The sequence below is a fragment of the Takifugu flavidus genome, chromosome 1 (assembly GCF_003711565.1).
Source record: "Takifugu flavidus isolate HTHZ2018 chromosome 1, ASM371156v2, whole genome shotgun sequence".
Lineage (NCBI taxonomy): Eukaryota > Metazoa > Chordata > Actinopteri > Tetraodontiformes > Tetraodontidae > Takifugu > Takifugu flavidus.
This window is the reverse complement of record NC_079520.1, coordinates 27,616,295-27,632,326: the sequence shown is the minus strand read 5'-3', so window position 1 is coordinate 27,632,326 and position 16,032 is coordinate 27,616,295. Positions and strand designations below refer to the sequence as shown.

Sequence of the window (16,032 nt, the reverse complement as noted above, 5' to 3'; positions counted from 1 at the left end):
GCCCCCCCAGGGGGAATTCTTTACATCCCGTTTTGATGCTCTCAGATGTCGTTGTCGGATTCCCTCCAACACTAATTCAGGATTTCCTCCCGGTTGTTGGATTTATTGTAAATCCTCGTTTATGTTAAAGGGATGACAGACGCCGCGGTAGCATCAGCCGATGCTAACGGCGCGCGTCCGTGTGACAGGAAGCTGCCCGTTGCTCCTCCTTGTTCACCTGTGTCCCCCCCCCCCCCTCCAGCCTACCAGATCACCTACCACCACAACTCCAGCAACAGCAACACCGCCACCGTGGACGTGCTCAACCCCAGCGCTCGCCAGTACACGGTGACCAGTCTGAAGCCGGAGTCCGTCTACGTGTTCCGCATCACGGCGCAGACGAGGAAGGGCTGGGGGGCGGCGGCCGAGGCTCTGGTGGTCACCACGGAGAAGAGAGGTAACCACGCCCCTTTTCAGGTAGCTCACGCTCGCCGCCCTGGAGGCGGATCCAGCGTGTGACCGCGGTAAAGACAGAGAGAGACGATCCAGCGTCTCCCGGTCGTCCTCGTCCGCCTCGTGTCCACCTTCCCAGCATCACCCGTCTCTCTCTCCCTGCCTGCGCTTCCAGCCCGGCCCCAGCCCCCCAGCCGCCCCGCGGTGCCCCAGAAGGAGGTCCAGGCCCGGCAGGTGCTGCTGTCCTGGGAGCCCGGCAGCGACGGCCTGTCCCCGGTGCGCTACTACACGGTGCAGCTGCGGGAACTTCCTGTGAGCAACTGGAGCGTCCACTCCGCTTCCGTCAACCACGACGCCACCTCCTACACCGTGTCCAGGTTGTTGTTCCTCCTTCGTCTTCCTTCTGCTGTCCGCCGCTGTCGTTCCTCACCCACCCCCTCCTGCGCCCCCCCCCGACAGGCTGAAGCCTTTCACGTCGTACCAGTTCAGAGTCAAGGCCACCAACGACATCGGGGACAGCGCGTACAGCGAGGAGAGCGACGCCATCACCACGCTACAGGACGGTGAGCAGCGGGAACGCTTGATTTGCTCCAGCTAGCATCTGTGAATGGCTGCGTCCAGCGGCGGAATCGCGCAGGTTTTCAGCTCAATTTACTCGTTTTTCTCACTTTCTCGCCGCCGCAGCGCCCGACGAAGCCCCGGCCGTCCTGTCGGTCACGCCGCACACGACCACCTCGGTGCTGATCCGCTGGAAGGTGAGCGACCGCCGTTGTTTTTGAGCGTTTCACTGTTGATTGAAGCAAATCTGCCTGAATTAGCAGCTCGTGAAGAGGAAATTAGCTTCACTGTTGTGGAGAAAACGTGCGTTTTACCAGGACAGCGAGGTGCTTGTTCCCTCTCTTGCCTTCCTTCGCCTCCGGCTCTGTTCTTTCATATTCCAGAGTGGGGATTTCTCCAGGTGATTTCTCCGTCAAGAGATCCGTTTTCTCTGTTCAGCTCAGGACGCCAGCAGCTGGGCAGGAGAGACTCAGAATAAATCCTTGTTTAGAGAGAGAGCCGCAGATAAATGTCAATTAGGCTTCAGAGGTCTGTTCTTCAGGAGGACACGGAAAAACCGCAGGGAAAAAAAACAGGGAATTTCTGATGGAAAATCAGGAAATTTAGTGCCTCTTTTAGTTTTAAGTCACGTTTCCAAATTAGCCGCTGAGATTCGCAGCCTGTCGACCTTTTAGCAGCGCTAAAGTGGGAAAAGTGGGTCACATGGAGCCGGCGCTACGGGCTGAGCCTCGCCTCTCTGATATCAACTTTCCGTCTCCCCCCCCCCCCCCACAGCCCCCCTCCGAGGAGAAGATCAACGGCATCTTGTTGGGCTTCCGCTGCGGTACCGCGAGCTGCTGTACGACCGCCTGCGCGGCTACTCCGCTCACGCCCTCAGCAGCATCTCCGCCTGGGCCGACCTGACCGGTGAGGCCGTTTTCCCAGCAGCCTTTGCTCCAGCAGCACGTTCGCACAGTTCCCCGCCTCCGCCAGGGCCGATGGCTCCGGCCGGCGTGATCTCGCCGCGGTTCTGACAGCGAGCAGCGGCAATCAGCTGCGAGCTGTTATTAGCTGGAGCGGCACGTCTCCGCCTGCGCGAGTCCTAGCCTGTCATTTCACTCTCACACACATTCAGAGCGACAATGACTGTGATTTAGCTGTGTGTGTGTGTGGTGTGTGTGTGGTGTGTGTGTGTGTGTGTGTGTGTGTGAAGGGGTGGCGCTGTCCTTTACAAACGTTGTGTTTTGGTCACTAACACAATTGTGTCGCCTCCACCTGCTGCTCCATTCACCTTTCCTTGTGTTTTCTGCCCCCCACCCCACATCCCAGCTCCTTACAGCATCCGGAATCTGACCGATTCGTCTCTGATCCAGTACGAGTTGGACAGTAAGTTGTCTCGTGTCTCGCCAGCGCTGATGTGAACATTGGGCTCCTTGTGGGGACATCACAGCCCTCATACTGAGGCCAACATGCTCTCTCTCTCTCTCTCTCTCTCTCTGTCTCTCTGTGTCTCTCTCTCTCTCTCTCTCTCTGTCTCTCTGTGTGTGTGTCTCTCTCTCTCTCTCTGTCTCTGTGTCTCGCTCTCTGTGTCTCTCTCTCTGTCTCTCTCTCTCTCTCTGTGTCTCTCTCTGTGTCTCTCTCTCTGTCTCTCTCTGTGTCTCTCTCTCTGTCTCTGTGTCTCTCTCTCTGTCTCTCTGTCTCTGTGTCTCTCTCTCTGTCTCTCTGTGTCTCTCTCTCATGCATGCACAGTTCAGTGTGTTGCTAATGCTGCAAAACTTCAGCAGAAAAGCACCTTTTTTCCGACAGAGGTCGGGCAGAAGCAGGTCGGCGTGGTTCTGAAGGTGTGTGTTGTGTTTGGACTTTTCCCCCGCAGAGCTGAGTAAACACAAGCGCTACGAGATCCGCATGAGCGTGTACAACGCGGTCGGCGAGGGGCCGAGCAGCCCACCCCAGGAGGTGTTTGTCGGAGAAGCAGGTATGCACGCTTCCTGCCCCTCCTCTCAACACCAGCGTGTGAACGGGGGTGGGGGGGGGGCTCCTGTAGAAACATGTCTCTGAGTTCACGGCTTCACAATGGGGGACGATAACGGGCACTTGAACAAACAGCGGCTACTTAAAGCAAAGCGTTGCTGTTTTTGATGAATGGCGTGTTTGTGTGTCGATGTCCACCAGTCCCTACGGCCCCGCCCCAGAATGTGGCGATTCATTCTGCAACGGCGACCCAGCTGGACGTGACGTGGGCCCCCCCGCCCGTGGACGCACAAAACGGAGACATCCAAGGCTACAAGGTTCTATTTCACCAGTGAAACCAAGAACAACGTCTCCTCTTTGTGTATTTATATCAACAGTTAAATGTTCACGAGGGACTTCTTCCACTTTGATCACAATTAAAACCACATTTTAGCGCTGTAAGCTAGCGCTCGCTTCCAGAGGGGCTTTCCATGCAGTGAATCATTTAGTCTGCTGCTCGAGAAAACATTAACAGGGAATAAAACCAAAGTGCTTCCCCTTCGGGGAGTTTGAAATTGGCGTTTTATGGAGGCAAAACTGGCGCTCTACTCCCTGAACGCAGCTGCAGACCCGCGTTTAAATCTATTTATCCTCCCGCGTGCTGGCGCAGGTCTACTTCTGGGAGTTTCAGCGTAAGAACGAGACCGAGCGGCTGCGGACCCTCTTCATGCCCGAAGGGGGGGTGAAGCTGAAGAACCTGACCGGTTACACCACCTACATGATCAGCGTGGCCCCTTTCAACGCGGCTGGGGACGGCCCACGCAGCCCGCCCACCAGGGGACGCACCCAGCAAGCAGGTAGTCAGCCATCGGTACCCACAAGTATAGCTATTCCAGAGATTTAAGTGGAACATATCGCCTGAATATGAGCAGATATATTTGTGTGCTGGTGGGGGTGGCAGCGCTGGTGTTAGCTGGGAGAAGCCCAAGAGTTTTTCCCAACGTGGATGACTCAACCGCGAGGAAAGAATTAATGGTGAGGATGATGCTAATCAGGGCTGTCAGCGTGCCAGGCGATGTTAGCAGAGCACCACGCTGAGCATAAGTCCCTAATCAGCAAACTTTAAACCCTAAATATCGTGTTTCGTTTGTAAAATCAGCCCCCGTCCACAGCCAAGCGGCCCCGACCCTCTTGCTTTCAGCTCTCTCTCAAGGTTCCCGGTGTTTTCTGTCCACGCGCACAGGAAGAAAAACAAGCTAGTGGCAGCTGGGATGACAGGCCGAGAGCGGGAGGAAGGAGGAACGCCGTTGAGTTAGTTAGTTATCCCGGCTCCTCACACAAAGGGCCTTTGTCTTCTGGAAGCGTCTCCGCTCCAACTCAGCAACTTTGCAGCAGAAGAATAACAGCTATTGAGCCGTGAGAATTTCACCATTCCGGCTCTGACTTCTGCGGAGAACAAAGGATCCGCTCGGATAACAGCTAGCTTTCACCCTTTATTCCGTCCTACATTAGTCTGCTCGTTTTAAAGATGAGACCAGATTAGGACTAAAACAAAACCCCCTCCTTGTACGAAAACCGCCCTCTCTGCGTGGTCCCGGGGGTGATTGCAGGTTGTGTCTGTGGCTTCAGGAGCAGATGTGTCCAACATCTGTCAGTGGGAGACACTCGACCTCCGTCAGCATGTTCAGTTGTGCCTCTCTTTTCTCCCCCCCCCCCCCTCTGTGTGGCAGCTCCCAGTGCTCCCAGCTTCATTCACTTCAGCGAGCTGACCACCACCTCGGTCAACGTGTCCTGGGGCGAGCCCACCTTCCCCAACGGCATCATCGACGGCTACCGCCTGGTGTACGAGCCCTGCACGCCGGTCGACGGTGAGCCGCCGCCACTCATGGGAATATGCTGATCCGGACGGAAGTAAAAGGAATTTAAGGGTTTAAAACGATCCTGAACGCGTCGTGACCACAACAACCCTGATTCGCTACCATTAACCCACCACTGTGTGTGTGTGTGTGTGTGTGTGTGTGTGTGTGTGTGTGTCGGCACACTGCTCTAAATGTGATTTGTCTGTCCAGAGTCCTCAGTGGCCTGTCCCGAATGTCTTGACTCCCCCTCCCCCCCAGGGGTCAGTAGGACGGTGATGGTGGACGTGAAGGGGAGCGGCCCCCTCTGGCTGAAGCTCCGGGATCTGGCCGACGGCGTCACCTACAACTTCCGCATCCGGGCCAAAACCTTCGTGCACGGGCCCGAAGTGGAGGCCAACATCACCACGGGCCCGGGGGAAGGTAGCGGCCACGGCTGTCCTCCCCATGCCGGTGGGGGCGTGACCCCCCCGTCTGGATGATAACCTTAGCCTCTATCCCGCAGGAGCCCCAGGACCCCCCGGTGAGCCCTTCATCACGCGCTACGGGACGGCGCTGACCATCCACTGGAGCAGCGGCGATCCCGGGCGCGCTCCCATCACGCGCTACGTGATCGAGGCCAGGCCTTCAGGTGCGTAGAGACACGCCCAGATGATGAAGCCGTAAACGCCGCCCGCCGCCGGCCCCCCTGACGCTTTGACGAATGAACGCGAGGTGTAAAGTGTCAACGTCTGTCGCCGCGGCGTCGGTGTCGCCGCCGCTTTAATGGGTTATTGATCGCAGACGCCGCACCTCAGACATCTGCCGTCTGCTCGGAGCTGTGATTGACAGGCGCCGGCGGGGACGGCGGCGTGATGGATGGGATGTGACGCGCGGGGAGGGGCCATTTCGCCCCGTTTGAGCGAAAACGGAGTTATTGAATCGCTCCAAGTGTTTGTTAACAGAAAAGAACTTCAGTCTGCACGAGGGCCGCCGCTTTAACGGCGTGATCATTTTAATTACATTAGCCCGTCTCGCCATGACGGATGGAGCGCGGCGCCGGCTCACGGGCACCGATCAGCGGAGCGGCCGATCGATAAAGAGCCTCTGATACTGGATCACATGCTGCTCCCATAAAATCCCGTTTCAACTCTTTCAGATGAGGGATTGTGGGATATCCTCATCAAGGACATCCCCAAGGAAGTGACATCACACACGTTCAACTTGGACATCCTGAAGCAAGGGGTCACGTACGACTTCCGGGTCATCGCAGTCAACGACTACGGCTACGGTTCCCCCAGCCTGCCTTCCCCTCCCGTCTCCGGTGAGTCACCCGTCCCCGACGTTCCCGGTTCAAAATGGCCGACCGGCCGTTCCGACCGTGCTCGTTTTTCCCCGCAGCCCAAAAAGTGGCGCCGTTCTACGAGGAGTGGTGGTTCCTGGTGGTGGTGGCCTTGGTGGGCCTCATCTTCATCCTGCTGCTGGTTTTCATCCTCATCATCAGAGGACAGAGCAAGAAATACGCCAAGAAGTCAGAATCCGGTGAGTTGGACCAATCGGGTCGCGGCGGGAGCTAAACAGGAAGTAGCTTTGATGTCAGAACGAACGGAGCGACGGGCTCACGGGGGGGGGCAGTGGGGGTGGGGGCGCACAATTCAGAGCAGTCCTGACATCAGCGGGTATTTCCCACAGCTCAGCACTTCTGCCCGGCTCGGTGGGGGGGGGGGGGGGGGGGGGCATCCCCGGGGGGCATCCCCGCGGGTCCGACCCTGTCGTCTCTCTCTCTCTCTTTGCGTGTTTGCGTAACCACCAATTGACCCCCGCCTGCCCCGGAGCCACCACGGACGTCCCGGCCTGCCTATGAGCCTTAAATCTTCCAACCTGGCAACTTGGCGAGCAACAGCCCCCCCCTCCCCCCCCCAGCCATTAATCTCGGCACGGGGAAACGTGTGCGCGTTTCGTTTAAAGCGGGGGGATTATCAGCATGTAAACGTGAGCTGTCCCTCCCCAGCACTAACCCGGCTGTGTGTCCGGCCTGTGGTCACACAGTGTCTCTGCACGTTTGTCCAGGCAACAAGTCCAGCTGCAACGCGCTGACCCACGGGGACATGGTCAGCCTGGACGAAGGCCGCTTCCCCACCCTGGAGCTCAACAACCGACGGCTGTCTGTGAAGAACTCTTTCTGTCGGAAGAACGGCGTCTACACCAGGTCGGTGCTGCGGGGACGGTGGGGGTGTGTGTGTGTGTGGGGGGGGGGTCAAACACCCGGCGCTGATTAGCATGTTTGACAGTAACTTCACAACTTAATTAGCAAATCTTGAAACTATGAAGCCTCGGCTCCCGTGTAGAACTCCAGCTAATACGTGTGGAAAAACCCGCTTCCGTCCTTGGTTCGGTTCAGAAGCGGCGCCTGAGTCGGTCGTGAATCCTCCTTTAATGAGCTCGTTGGGTCTCTGCTGGCAGTAAAATGAGCACGATGCTGAGAGCGTGACCTTGGCTCAAGCCAATCACTCTGACTGACACCTGTGATCAGAACCCTGCAGGGAGCCGGTCCGGCCCGGGTTCTGCTGAGCGTGCTGAGCAGCTCATCATTAGCGCGGCTTTAGGGGGGAATCTAAATACGGCAGATATGACGTTACGGCCGGTTTGTGGTTTGAAAAGAGACGGGGAGGGAACGGATCGTGTTCCTCTCGTCTCGACGCAGGTCCGGGTCCGCCAGGAGATTCCGGGCTCTGCTTTTCTGCTCCGAAGTCGGAGTGGAAGAACGCGCCGATGTGCGTTGAGAATCGGTAATCTCCGAGCTCAGCCCGGGAAGCCAAATCCCAACACCTGAGCCTCCGATTAGAGATTAATGCCACATCTTGATCTACGGGCTCAGACAGGATGGAGTCCTCTTCCCGACTCCGGGATCGGAAATCAAACATCTGCTTAATCCCGCTGTATTGGCTCTAAGTCGGAGCCGTGTCGGAACGAAAATGACATTTGCGGACGACTTTCTGAGGGAGATTATCTCTCGTGGACATAATTTGTCAGGAGTTAAACACGGGGGCAAATATGCACGACCGGAAAATCAATCGGCATCTCCGGGAAATCAGCACGGCTCATTTCGGCCCACTCCAGGCTTCCTGATCTGCCATTTGGCCCTTTCAGCACCTCAATATAGACTTGAAGTCAATCTGTCCCCCTCTGCTGGACACTAAGTTCTGACTAAGCTGAGTCAGCACAGTCACGCAGGTCCAGGTTCCCCAGAGCAGCCGGAGAGCCTGGTAACAAGCAAAGACCGGGGGCAGGTTTGATTTCACCTCCCCCGGTTCTCCCCCCCCCCCGCAGACCGGCTCTTCCGCCCCGAGACGATTAAGTGGAGCCTCCTCTTAGCGAGAGGGCTGATAAATAATTTGCACCTTCCTCAAAAGTGCGTAGAGCGGAGAAGAAGAGGTGTAAGTGGGCTGAGCTCCTCCGGCGTTCCCAAGCAGGCAGTTTATCATAATGTCCCAGCGGGCTCTCCGTAGCGTCCCTTCACACCTCCTCAGCTCTTTGTCCTGCCGTGTAATGAAGGGGCTCGCCGCCGGAGCTGCTGAGGAATGCTCGTTGGAAAGGTCACGTCGGAACGTCCTTTGGGGAAATAAAGTGTTGATGGGGAGTCTGCGGCCATGAGGGGTGGGCTCTGATGTCCTTATCTCTGCTGGGGGGTTTGCGTCGCGATTATTTTTAAAAATTCATGTAAATACGTTGTTAAAAGCGCGGCTGCGCGGCATTTTCAGGTCACTTTGACTCCCGCGTCGTCAGCACTTCAGCTCATCCCAGCAACTCTATTAATATCCCATAAAACCCGGAGCGTTTACGAGCTCCCGTCATCGTTATGACGCGCGTCCAAACTGCGGCTTCTCAATCACGACATGGCAGCGAGCGTCGCCACATCAGGACGCACCTCAGGAAGCTTCCCTAACTATCTCATCGCCGCGGGAGCTCGATCATCTCCGCGTTAACGAAGCTCTCTGTTATACCGGCGTTCCTTTGCTTCATGTAACCCGCTGGTCCCGTTGACTCCCAGCCTTCAGGTTAGCTCGCCACCTCCCCTCCGCCCCGCTCCCGCTCCCCCTGAAGGCTCCTCCTCTCTTCGCTGGATCACTCACGCCCTTCAAATCCGACCCCTGCGGCTCGCCGCTGACAGCTCGGCCCACGCCATCACTCACAGAGGCCCCGATAACATTTGTCAGAGCCGGTCCGCGGGTGGCCGTTTGGCCCATGACCCCCGGAGCCCCACAAGACCTCACTTTATAACTCAGTCACAAGGGTCTGACATCTTCAGGAGGAGGCGATAGGCGGCTATCTCCTGAGAGTCCCGTGACCCTCATGGCGCCGCCACAGACCAACGCCAGCGTGTCAGGCGTGAGGGAGAACTCTATTATACCGTAAAGACTCTGGACTCATTTGATGTCAGCGTTCTGACTTAACAGCGCTCGGATGCCTCATGGGTGCAAATTAGACTGAAAGAACACGAGTATGCTAAAGAGACATTAAAGGTCCGTCGCTGTACCCTTTGTAAGACCGTTAATCAGCTGCAAATTTTAAATAAGTGAGTCCGAATGTTAAGCGTGCAAGATTAGCAAGGACAGCGCAGCGGCGCCACGTGGCCCCGCGGGAGCGCGGAGGCCAAGCACACAACCAGGAGGGCCATTTACAGAACCTGCACGGAAGTAACACAGCTCCAGGCTGAGTCTTAAAGTCCCAGGCTGAACAGGAAAAGTCCATTTCTGCCGCAGAAAAATGGAACATGAGGGATGTTGCGTAACAGTCCCGGCTGGAACTGAAGATGCCGAGTGCTCTGTTCGCTCTTGCTGCTTTATTGAGATGCTAACGACGTTCGGTGGTCGTCAATATTGTTGCCGTTGAGGCAGAGAACAACATCAGCAAACACATTTGCAGCCACTAAAGCCATAAAAACGCAGTCCGCTAAATCTCAGAACCGCAGAATCCAGCCTGAGCTCACCACTCTGGTAAATGTCAGGATGATCCCGTAAATCTGGATGTGTGGAATTCGCTGAATGAGGCCAGGACGGTTCTGCTCTTCTCCTCAGATCTCCTCCCAGGCCCAGTCCAGGCAGCCTCCATTACTCAGACGAGGACGTCAGCACCAAGTACAACGACCTGATCCCGGCGGAGAGCAGCAGCCTGACCGAGAAGCCCTCCGAGATCTCGGACTCTCAGGTGCGGTAACGACTCCTCTCTTCTAAACGCTCCTCTTCTCTTCGGCTGCTCGCGGCGTTCACCGCTGGTTACACCATTTCTGCCCTGGCTCTTCTTCTGTGGTGCCGCTTATCGCCATTAGCGAGAGTCAAAGAGCTGGAACGCAGCCAGGCCGGGGTCGTGCTTCGGCTCCTCCGTGAGCAGATTTAAACCCAAACAGAAAGAAGCAGACAGAACTAGCCAGACTGCCCGGGCCTTCTCAGCTAGAGGGTCCAGACTGGTCCGTCAAGGCCCAACGTGGCGCCGAAACTCAACATTCGAGCTGTCGGGGGGAATAAAGATTGACGCGGAACGAGACGGGACACGTCGGGGAGCTGCTGATGTTCTGAATAATCATTCTGCTTGTGGATCTGATCAGGAAGAACATTTCCTGCACCTTTAGGTTTGTAGCGTGATTCCTGCTGTCGCTGATCTTGCCCCGGTGTCTTCGGTTTATGCCCCCGCCCCTCCCGCAGCTCTGCGGTTTCACTTTGGCTTTGATCCCCGTCAGATGAAAGCATCTGGGGGGGATGTGGTGGTGTTCTTCCCCTCATTTACAGGCTTCTTCACAGATTTCTTTCATCCAGGAATTCTTCAGGCATTTCCCAGATTATCCCCGTGCATCTCTCAACTGGCTCCCTCTCTGTGGAATTGCAAACAGCTGGAACTTTGTCCCCACCCGGCCTTATCGGGACCCCGGCCCTGCCTGGAAGATGGAATGGAAATCTCCTCACAACAGACAGGAGCTTCCGCAGCACGACAACACCCACATAAAGGAGGAATTTGGGATTTTCATCACCTGTTTGCACATCTTTTTCACTTCTTTAGCCTTCATTGCTAAAACTCCCTCCTTCAGCTGCACACCCAGAGGCTCCTCTGCCGGTTCCTCTGCCGGTTCCTCTGCCGGCTCCTCTGCCGGTTCCTCTGCCGGTTCCTCTGCTGGTTCCTCTGCAGGCCCCTGATAGGCCTCAGTCTCTGCCCCCCCGCGGAGCAAGTGAGAGATCCAGGAATTCTCTCTGAAGGTTTATTAAGTGGAAATCCGTCATCGCGCCGTCGTTCCTCCTTCATCCCTCCTCCAGCACGTGTACGTCGACTATTGTGTGAGGAGATTTTTGGAAGGCTCCAGCATCGACTCGGCTCTGTAAAAGTGCCGCCATTACTGCTCCTCTCTCCTGCAGATATTGACTTTATTCCCTTTGGAGAACAGACTCTCATTTTCCAAGGTTGCCTTCGCCTTTGTGTGTCATTATAGGCCCGAACCAGTTGGAGACGGATGATCTCATCTCTGAGTCAGTACATGAAGCTCTCGCCTTCTGTGCACAGGGAAAGAAAAATCCCTCCTCCTCTTCTGGACGTCCTCCCTGCTTCCTTCTATCCCTCTAGTTTTCCGAAGTTTTGGCTGGAGAATTTTACAGCGTTCCTTTAACATGACGTCCCCCAGAAAAATTGCAAATAGTTTATTTTTATCCGTTGGACACGCCGTCCCCGTTAGAGTAAATGTTAGGGACGAGGACACAGCGTCTCCTCCACTTCCTGGTTTCTCCACAAAAATGTCTTCAGGCTTTTTGATCCCTCACAAACCCACATGTTCACCATCATTGTTTGTTGCCGGGGACCCCCTGCTGTGTTGGCTTCATCAACGAGAGGAACACAGACAGCCCCCCCCCCCCCCCCCCCATCCTCTTCACAATAATCCATAACCAGAGGACAAAGGACTGACCCACATGTACCCAAATGTGTACGTTTCAGGTGGGGGAGGGGATCTGGGTTTTTGGAGAGAAAGCCTGAAACAGTAGCAGCTCCATCATCCTGCACATGAAGTCTTTGAGATGAAGTCAAACTTGCTTTAACTTGGACGCCGGAACACCAGCAGCGGCCAAGTGATCTCCATAAGCTCCATTTTTCCGCATTTGATGCACATCCACCCGTCGTCGTCCTCGCCACGTTCTTAGCAAATACAAACATCAACTCCTGCCAGCTCGGTCTCGCTGACGGCTCCTGTGAAGAGGTTTCTGCTGGTAATTGGGCCGATTTCTAATCTGTTTTTCCTGTCTGATTTAACATAATAATGATGTAAAATGCCCAATAATTGGTGTTGGAAACCTGGGAGGAATCAGGTGCTGGCGATTCCCCCGAGGCTGCCACCAGTCGGCTTCCTTCACGGCGTTTAGCGGCAGTAATTAACTCGCCAGGATTTGAAGAGCCGCTTCATGGGCCGTGATGCCCCCAGAGGCAGATCAGGCGTCATCAAGCAGTGTGTTTCTCTCTCAGATCCTCCAGGTGGGTTTAAAGACGTGACGTGAGCTAAAGCTCCACCGTCTGCACTCGCTCTTCCTTCTAACGCGCAGAACGCTGATTCTTTCAGCGTGAGGTCATCCCGACTTTGTGTTCACGATCCGCGAGGGCTAGCATCTATTCCGACTCCTGTCATTACGTCATCGAAGCAGCAGAGGAACCGGATTGAAGCCAGATGTGCTGGACGTGTCACACACCCTCCCACTGGCCTGGAGGAGCCTCCACACGAGTGCGCTAACCTCTTGTTACGCCACGACTTGGCAGAAGCGAGAGCTGCTTCCGCTCATATGTCTTCTTATGGAGCGCGTAGCTTCCCAGCGGGGACGGAGCAGATTGAAGGAAATCTGAGTATAGCAGCATATGCGTGACATATGTGCAGCGTAATACCCAGCATGAGGGCTGCGCCGCGTCCTTCCAGTGTTTACTTCTGTCCGATAATGTGCGCGGGGGCAAAGAGCCACGAGACGGCCACGATTATCGGCAGTCCTGCTCTGAAGGAGCTCATTCTCTTTGGGAAATGATCCAATGACCATCAGCCAAAGCGGGCGCTGCTTTGGCTGATGGTAATCAGGTGATTCGGCCAGTTAGGATTGTTGCTCCTCTTCTTATTATCTGTCCTTTTGGTCACAGGGCAGCGACAGCGAGTACGAAGTGGACCCCAACCGGCAGAAGACCCACTCCTTCGTCAACCACTACATCAGTGACCCGACCTACTACAACTCCTGGAGGCGCCAGCAGAAAGGCATATCCCGGGCACAGGCGTACAGCTACACCGAGTCCGAGTCCGGCGATCCGGATCACTGCGCCCCGCCGCCGCTGCCGCCTCTACCGCCGCTGCCGCCCCAGCTGAGCTCGCCCAGCCCCCAGCCCCAGCAAGGCCCGGGCCAACCGCAGGGCCAGAGCAGCTTGTTCAGGCCCAAAGGTAGCCGGACTCCCACCCCCTCCCAGCAGAGCTCCAGCACTCCCAGCCAGCAAAGCACCCTGTACAGGCCCCCCAGCAGCCTGGCCCCCGGCTCCAGGGCCCCGATCGCTGGTTTCTCCTCTTTTGTGTGAACAATGTGGGAATAACAGAAAAAACCTGAAATACCCGACCGGCTCGTGTTAAAGGGAAACACAACAAGCAGCTAATTCTAAGTCATTTCCCCATTTATGTTAAAGAGATGCAGTTTGTCAGCTCGGACGGCTGATTAAAGGTTTACACACTAGCCCTTTTTCTTCCTTTCATGTTCCCGGTTTGCCAGCGTAGACTGACTTTACCCCCAGCAACGTCCGATCCCTTTAATTTGACTGGTTCGCAAGGCTAGCTCCACCAATTAGTGTTACATTTTTTTTTAGTTGCATTCAATGATAAACTCTGATTTTGTACAGGTCACAAGTATATATCAAGTATATATATATATCCAGCAACGGCATCGCCGTCGGGCAGAGAAAACAAAACCGCGTCCGTGCGGAAGCGGCGCCGACGGAGCCTGACTGGATGTAAAAAAAAAGAAAAAGAAAAAACGAAGGCGGAAGTGAGAGACGTGTGGGATTCACGCCGAATCCAACAAATTTCGCAGCTCGGAAGAGAATAAAAATGGACCTTGGTGAAACAATCGACAGCTTTCATGGGATCGTCTCGCCGACCCCGTCGCAGGGACGCCGTTTGGCCCCAGAGGGGTCGGATGTGAGACAGCTTGGGGGGGGGGGGGGTGCAGATATATGAAATGAGTGTATATCTGTCCAAAATCAAAGTGTTTGTCCGTCTGTGAGTGTGTTTCAGTGGATCGAAGCTGCCTTGACATGGAAACAATTATTTATATCTGGCTCAGAGCGGGAGCGAGCCCTCCACCGCGGCCCGGGAGCGGCCGTCCTCACGCCCAGAGCCGTCTCCTGATCCGGACAGACAGCAGGCTGTGAATAAATTTGCATTTAAGTTGTGCTTTATTTTTGGCGCCACTCATCCTGCATATACGTCTACTGCAGCGCTGTGGAGCTCAGCTGGGCTGGAGGAGCCCTTCTTCCTGCCCCTGCTGCTCTATCTCCTTCCGTTCGGTGTTATCAACACTCTTCAGGCGCGACCGTCCTGTCCCAGATGCTAATGTTCACACATCGACGGTGCGTCCATTCACACGGGAGCAGCTTCTCCGTGCTGTGGCGTGATGAGGAGATACGCGGGCGCACTCACACCAGGGCAGGCGTCCCGAGTCCGACCACGTTTGCCCCTGAAGTCCGGATCGTTTGGTGGGAGCGAGTGCACCCGCACCCATAAGCACAAGCACAGTACACGTACGTGAACGGTGATCATCATGGCGTATGAGCCATGCAAATCCCCCTTCCTGGCCATCGCCGTGGTCACCGTGGTGGCATGCGGGTCGGCGGGGGGGGGGCGGGGTTGGGTCGGTATGGAACAGCTGGCCCCGGTGTGAGTGCAGCCTCGTCTGCCCGTGGAAACGCCGCCGCAGGGGCCGCGCTTGCTATGCTATATCGAAGACTCAGTGGTGTGATACTTGTTTCCATAGTTCAGAATAAAGAAGAAAAAATGCTTCTTTTTTTCCCTTTTCTTTGTGGGGTGATATCATTGTACACAAACCTCATCGTGCAGAATATGAATGGATATATGATCACGGTACATTTCTGAAATAAATTATTTTTGAATGTTAGCCGCTTCTGCTTCGTGTTCTTCCCGGCAAAGCGAACAAGATGGCGGCGGCGAGAAGCGGCACATTAGCCGCTACAACAGCCGTATTTATGCATATGTTAAAGCAAGTAACTAAACGCACAGTCGATTCTTTACACCTCATCAGGTGCCAATTAGCATAAGCTAATTAGGAGCGCGTGTGTAGCGCTAACAAGCTAGTGGCATGTAATCAAGGGTTGTTTTTGAAGGTTTCTGATGTCTAAACGGGCGATTATGATCAGAAAACCTACGTGGTGCCTGGAAAGTCTTTGCGCTTCAAAACTAATTAGGCCAATATTTGCGTGTGATCTCATCTTAACGCGTCAGCAGGTAAAAGTTGTTCAAAACGGCGGCCGTCCAACTGTTCAGGCCGCTCCTGCAGCACGACTCCTAGGAAGGAATAAAACCCGGCACCAAACCGACCCGACCTTTAAGCGCGGTTCTCCTCACACACGTCTTCTTTAAACACATATAGGCGATGAGTCAAGGACTAATTAAGCAATGAAATGTGTTGTTAGTAAGAGTAGAAATAAATTGGATCAGTGTAGCAGCTGTTAAATCCTGTTATCTGGACACAGAGGTCCATCTCGGCACCAGAACTAACACTCATCAGCTCTCTGCTCCACTAAACCGCCTTAATTGGCCCGTTAAATCATTAAACTGCACATAAAGTGACACTTACGCCCGTTTAAGGCGCAAGAAATGCGTCGGCGCTTAAAACAAAGTCACGGACACGTCCTGGCGTGACAGCGGCACATGTACAGCGTCAGATGGTGTCGGTTGCTAATTGGATCACAGTCAAGTCGATCTGGGTCGGACCCGCAAAAACACCCAGGCGAGAGGAGCGAGGAGATTAGAGGGGAGGGGCCGGATGGGGAATTAGAGCGGCCGCGTCCACCCTGCTAATCCGCCTCTGGAAACATGGGAATTTTCACACCAACAAAGACAGAAAGGAAAATCAAAGACGGGAAATGTTCCTTTCCCTCACGCGTCCCTTTGGAACCGGGGATGGAGCGAGCTGGTGGTCCCCGTTGGGGGGGGGGGGCTTTAAGAACCAGGAGTGTGAAAAGATTCCGACAGAAGGTGCAGTTCAAAGGA

The 16,032-nt window shown here is 55.2% G+C and overlaps 1 protein-coding gene across 1 annotated transcript in view; it reads left to right on the top strand.

The window, feature by feature from the left end:
- sdk2b (sidekick cell adhesion molecule 2b) overlaps positions 1-14,917 on the top strand; it is a 130,699-nt gene extending 115,782 nt beyond the window's left edge. The window contains 18 exon segments of the mRNA XM_057058046.1: positions 242-436; positions 608-809; positions 892-995; positions 1,117-1,187; positions 1,765-1,807; positions 1,810-1,896; positions 2,299-2,355; positions 2,843-2,944; positions 3,142-3,257; positions 3,590-3,776; positions 4,650-4,787; positions 5,037-5,198; positions 5,281-5,406; positions 5,914-6,078; positions 6,156-6,296; positions 6,825-6,963; positions 9,833-9,962; positions 12,906-14,917. Of these exon segments, the coding sequence (XP_056914026.1) occupies positions 242-436; positions 608-809; positions 892-995; positions 1,117-1,187; positions 1,765-1,807; positions 1,810-1,896; positions 2,299-2,355; positions 2,843-2,944; positions 3,142-3,257; positions 3,590-3,776; positions 4,650-4,787; positions 5,037-5,198; positions 5,281-5,406; positions 5,914-6,078; positions 6,156-6,296; positions 6,825-6,963; positions 9,833-9,962; positions 12,906-13,328 (2,588 nt within the window). The 3' untranslated portion in view covers positions 13,329-14,917.
- The last annotated feature ends 1,115 nt before the right edge of the window (positions 14,918-16,032 follow it).